The sequence below is a fragment of the Acartia tonsa genome, chromosome 2 (assembly GCF_053477335.1).
Source record: "Acartia tonsa isolate MP-2025a chromosome 2, ASM5347733v1, whole genome shotgun sequence".
In the NCBI taxonomy this organism is placed as follows: domain Eukaryota; kingdom Metazoa; phylum Arthropoda; class Copepoda; order Calanoida; family Acartiidae; genus Acartia; species Acartia tonsa.
In genome coordinates this window covers 16,406,245-16,412,220 of record NC_137261.1, presented here as the reverse complement: position 1 = coordinate 16,412,220, position 5,976 = coordinate 16,406,245, and the positions used below count along the sequence as shown (strand labels likewise).

At 30.0% G+C, this 5,976-nt stretch overlaps 1 protein-coding gene across 1 annotated transcript; it reads right to left on the bottom strand.

Moving 5' to 3' along the window:
• Positions 1-3,902: 3,902 nt before the first annotated feature.
• Positions 3,903-5,711, bottom strand: LOC145312724 (gigaxonin-like). The gene is made up of 5 exons (XM_080151979.1): positions 5,633-5,711; positions 5,329-5,419; positions 5,002-5,043; positions 4,688-4,781; positions 3,903-4,037 (listed from the first exon to the last, which is right to left on the bottom strand). Exons 1-5 carry the CDS (start codon positions 5,674-5,676, stop codon positions 3,967-3,969), a joined length of 342 nt encoding a protein of 113 aa, XP_080008105.1. The 5' UTR covers positions 5,677-5,711; the 3' UTR covers positions 3,903-3,966.
• Between the last annotated feature and the right edge of the window lie 265 nt (positions 5,712-5,976).

Here is a 5,976-nt window from a genome sequence, read left to right as displayed (position 1 = left end):
ATAAAACGAATTCACAAGTAGATGTACTTGTCAATAAACAATAGATTTCACAAAAACAATCAGCGACTTTACTATAAAAACAAAAAAGTTAGAAGGGTGTTTTGAATTTTCATGATTTTCAAATTTTGTTGAGCTATACCAGCAAACTGAAGTAAGCTAAACTGCCTGCTCCAGGGGGAAATGAAAGTCAGGGTAGTAGAGGGGGGATTCATTCTGAGAATGATGCAATTATGAAGCCGGAAACCGGTTTTTTTTCCATTTTTCGGAACCGGGTTTTGATGCCCGGTTCGGCACTAATGGGTTAATATGTATATCTATGATTATTATACATTATATTAATTACAATTAACCACAAAAATCTTAATGCTGTAGTGATTTATTGTACTCAAATATTCATCATTTTCTAAAATCCTTCAATTTTCCACTGTGCAAATATTTTTCCAGATTTTTCTTAAAACCCTCCTTAAAATTTTCCCTTTTATTTTCACTAATGCATTGTTGAACAGGGAGGAAGGGGACATTGGGCTGTTTATCACACTAGTCCCCATTGTAATATAGTATTACTTTTATTACTTTGGAGACTTTTATTGGATTTTGATTGGTCGGTTCAATGAGTTGAGTGTCCAAACGTTTCAACCAATTTGAATATTCAGAAGAGGCAATTATATGTATCCCGATTAGGGAAGTATATAAATTTATCGGTCATTATCTTATCACTTTATATTTCTACATAGTGAGATAGGGTAAGACAATAGAAGAATAGTTATTTCTCGCATCGTATTATACACGGCTTTCCGCGGATATAGAATGTACAATTATGAGATTAAAACTAGTTTTTCTAGCCCCGAGGTGACGAAGTCACCGGCTAAAAAAACTAGTTTTAATCTTATGATTGTACATTTCTATATTCGTAGAAAACTGGATATAATACGATGCTAGACATAGTTTTTTCGTATGGATGAGAACCGGTTCCTATCCACCGGATTCGAATAAATACGAGAAAAAATATTCTTTCCCCCTTTATTTAAGACATTACTGCTTTCGTTTTGACAAATATTGGTAAAAAAAAAAGGTTGTAGATTATCTGTCACTGTCCTCTTCCTCCCTGATTGTAACAAGAAAAAAGAAAGCAAAAATAATTGAGTCAAACACTTTTAATGGAAAAGTTAGAAAAGTTAAAATAAGACAAATTTATCCTTTGTAGCGGGACATAAAAAATAATTTTTTAATGGAAAAATATACTTAAATAAGACTCTATTCTAAAGGATAAATAAGGGCAGAAAAATAGCCTTTAACCATACCCAGACTTTATCTATAAAATAAAACAACCTTAGGACCTATAGGAAGCTTCAATGTAAAGGAGAACCATATCGGGTCAGCGGTTAGCAAGATCCTTCGCTATAGACAAAAAAAGCTTACTACTTTATATAATTAGATAAGTTAACCTAATTTTTTATGTGATAAAAATTTAAAGGCCAAATAAATACTTAATAATAAAAGCTTTGAGTAATTTTCTTATGAATATCTTGCGGTTACGACCCTAGAGGCCTTTTGTTTCGAGGGATGGGTGGAGGGGGTGGATTTTTGAGGGGGGTTTATCTCGGAAGAGTTAAGGTACACTCTTCCCAAATATATAGTTATTAACCCTACAATTGACATATACGAAGCTTCATTGTAAAATTGAACCATATCGTTCCAGTAGTTGCTACACACAAAGAGACATATAGACTTGTTCTTCTTATGTAAGGTTAAGCTACATTATGCATATATAAACATAAAAATGATACAGCTTGGTAAAAAAATATACATTGTAGAATAGATGCGCTTTTGTATTTGTACATGCGTAATGTGCTTGTGTTTGTCAGAGTATTAAAGTGTGTATGTGTGAGTGTATGAGTGTGAGTGTGTGTGTGTGAGAGGTTTGGGGTTTGTGTTTTGGGTCAGCTTCTATTGGACAATAGGGTCAGGAAATACCTTTCTCTTTTGTAGGACTTAGCCGCAATATATGTAGTCATGGATTTGCCATCAATGTTTGCACTTCGTTTTCGTTTAGTTTTTTTTTCTGTTTTAAGTGATATTTTTAAATATTACAAGTCGATTTAACACAGCTCTTGAAGGTTCTCTATTTGGAGTTTTTTTGGAGTATTTTTTATTAATGGTATTATAATTATTTTAGATTCTTATAAATATAATAAGAATATATATAAGAATGACAGCTTTTTAGAAGTGAAGCTACTCTATTTTATAGTCTTAAAGGGAAATGGGATGGACATCTGAGGTGGATTCTTTAAAAAATTGCCCCACTAATCGCTTTGTGGGGCAAAATTGTTTTCGTGAAAAATAAACCAAAATCACATTAAAAATCTACAAAAATTAAACAAAATCATAGAAGGTTTTTTTTATGGAATTTGTCATGAAGAAATTCACCTCTGAAGTTTTATTAAGAAGGTTACAACTTGTATTAAACTGAATAATAATATACACAATTGTTTACCCTTTACAAACAAACCAGGGATCTAAAGGGATAAGACAATGGCCGATAAAAAGATGTACATTACAATTAGTGGTTGAACAGTTTTAATACTTAACCCAATTAACAAACCAATTAAAATTCAGTTTCAAAAGTTAATAAATCAACGCATAAAATAGGACGTTATTTAACTTTGGGGACTAGTGTTATAAACATCCCTATGCCCCCTCCCTCCCTGCAAACAAATACATAAAGAAGCATAAACATATGATTTTGGGGGTAAGATTATTTATTTCCATTGACTTATCCCTGAATCCTATCTAAATTAGAGATGTTATCGGTTATTATTTATAGTCAATAGGTTTTCTGGCTAAGCGTTGCCTTGCCACTTTAAATGCAAATGTTTAAGTAAAAAGCATATTATTTCTATGCATATTTCTGTACATAGTTGTCCATCCGTATTTGGTAATTATTGTTTTTATTTGTATAGTTTTTCGTTGGTTTTCATATGGTTATAAAAAATATTGGCATCAAGTTTAATATCAAGATCAATATTAAAACAGCTCAATCCATAAGCATTAATCACTTTCCTTCCTTTATTTTTTTTTTCTTTATAATGATTTTTTCATTAAAAATATATCAGTAACGCAATAAGCGGCCTTGCGAGCCAAATACTCAAATAAAACTGAATTCTTTCTGTCATTTTTTAAAATCTTAAAAACATTTTCCGAAGATTATGTTTCGATGCAAAAATAGAAAAGATTGAAATAAGAGAGTAAAATCACAATTTTTAGTAGCGAAGCTAATTCAAAATATACGCCTGTCTGACTGTTCAGAACGGAATGTGGCGATAAAAAGACAAAAGTGGCTTTTTAAATTTCTTATATATGGTTTTTTGTCTGATTAAATAATTAGGTTCCAGGTTGTTTATTAGTAAATTCAGTGTGAAAATTGATTATGAAATTATTTCTTTGATTTGCTTTAATTTTTTTGGTTTTTCTTGAGTTTTTTTTAAATATTTTGCTTCGCTACTTTTGGATATTGTCATCTTAACAACTTTTTTTTACGCATAACATCTAAAAAGGCACAATTGTTTCAATATTATTTGGCGTAAATTGCACCAACTTTTTCTACATGCTTTGTATTATGTTTCAAAAATTGATTTGTTTCTCCTTGAGTTTTTTTAAAAATGTGCACAAAATTTTAACATTTTCGCAAAATTGCTTATCTAAATCTCTCGAGTCGGGACTAGGGATATATCAACCTAAGATATATTTTAACTATTTTACACCAATAATTAGTAGTACGAAGTTTTAAACTATTGAGAAACAATTGTTAAATAGCATATTTTAATTTGTTTATTTTAGCTTACTTCAAATTGTGTCTAAATGATAAAGATGCCATATTCGGGTTATTAGGTTATGAAAACTGCATAAACAGTTCATTGTCCCCTCTCTCTCTGACCATTAGCTTTGTAAATTGTGTCCTATAAAGTATTAAAAATGCATCACCTGAATAAAATGTAAACATTTTCTGAGTATATCTTCACACATCCAATAATCTGCAACTAGTAAAAATAACAAATATAAATGTCAGGACGATTATGTCTAATCTTAATGGGATATTTCTTTTGGTTCATAATAAAGTTTTTAAAAAAAATAAGGGGGGGGGGGAGTTTTGACACATTTGCGTAAACCTGGCACCTAGGCTTTATCTTTGGACTGAGAGGATAGGTTATTAATGATAAAATCATTCTTATATGATGAATTTCACGAAGTTTTAAGATTTTTTGAATAGGCCTCCAGGTTCCGGAGCTCCAGGCCTCCAGGTGGTCTCTGTACAGGTAAAAATGAAAAAAAAAAAATTTTAAGTTACAGGTCAACTTATAAAACAAAATATGCATCTTTTTTGATATTATTAACATATTTGAAGAAAAAAATGCATAATTTGTTTTATGAGTTGATAAGTAACTTAATTTTTTATTCATTTTTACCTGTACAGAGTAAAATTTATATAATAACGTTTTCTTATTCGTTGGCTTAATAACTTTTGGGAATTTTATTATATTTTGACCGGTTGGTTTATTAAGTTGAGTGTCCAAACGTTTTAACTCCTAATTGTAATATACAAAAGGGAAAATTTTATGTATCAACATTGGGGATGTAAATCAAATTATCTGCCATTGTCTTATCTCTTTAGATTTATTTTCTAGTATACCTTTAATAATGGGCAGTACATTATTTTTATCCAATTTCAAGTGGCCATGATAGAAGCTATCAATAAGAACCCGAACTGCTCGCACATCCACATTCTATCACAAAATTAAAAGTAAATAAATTAAAGTGAAGTAGAAATGAACACAAGGACATTCGTGTTGGTAATATGGGGAGGGGGTCAAAGGTTTGAGGGAGGTAATCTAATGTATTTTTAAAAACGATGAATATCATTTTTGTCCCAGCAGCAATTATGCTGTCCTCATAACAGGGGAAATAATTTATTTATTCTCATTGTTTATTTTTATTTATTTTTACCTGCATTTTTAAAGAAGAGACATTTGTAGCTCGAAGCAATCCCTAATTTTAGAATTAGTATTATTTTAGACTATCATTTGTTAACTGTTTCATAAGAGATTTTTGGAAAAGCAACTATAAATTATAAATTTTATTGCAACACTTTGAAAGGCTTAATTTTATGCTATAGATTATCGGGTTGTTTTATAACATGACTCCGAATCTGATAAATTTCTGGCTTAATACTAGAACTGAGCCATGCTAAAAGGTACACAAAAAATTTGGCCACTTAGGACAAACAAAATTAACTTTTAAAAAAATTTCATAACATAAATAACTTATTTTCACCTTGAGGTAAGGACTGTAATATGCTAAAACAAGTTTATGCGTTTTGATTTTTTCTCCATCAATTAACAACTCAAAATTAGCCGTTTGATGCCTATAAAATAACAGATTAAACAGATTTGATGACTGCTATATCTTGGTAAAAAGTTACGTTCAGAATGATTTTCCATCTGCTATCTAAACTTCTAGACGCCGATGAACCGTTAACGGGAATAGCGGTAACTGGTTAAAAGAAGGTCCAATAAAGTTAAATGTATAGTAGTTTGTCTGTTTATTTAATTTATTACAAGTATATAATATACACTACCTAAATTCGTTGAAATCAAAGATACAATCATGTCTTGAAAACATTTTTAAAACTTAGAACATTTTCTTCAAATATATTCGAAGATTTTTTTCCAAAAAAATTATTATTTATAGAAAAAATAATAATTTAAATGTTTCAAACACAAAATGATAAATAAACGAAGAGACAGGTTTCATTTTTTTCTCATATCTTTTTGAACCTCAAATCTAAATAGTATAGAAAAAAGGTACATTTATCTTTATTTTAGGTTAGCCTAGGTTAAGAAAGGGCCGAAGGAACCCTTTCAGAAATAATATTCATAAGATAAAGGCTTCCAACTAAAAGATCACATCAATACATTTATC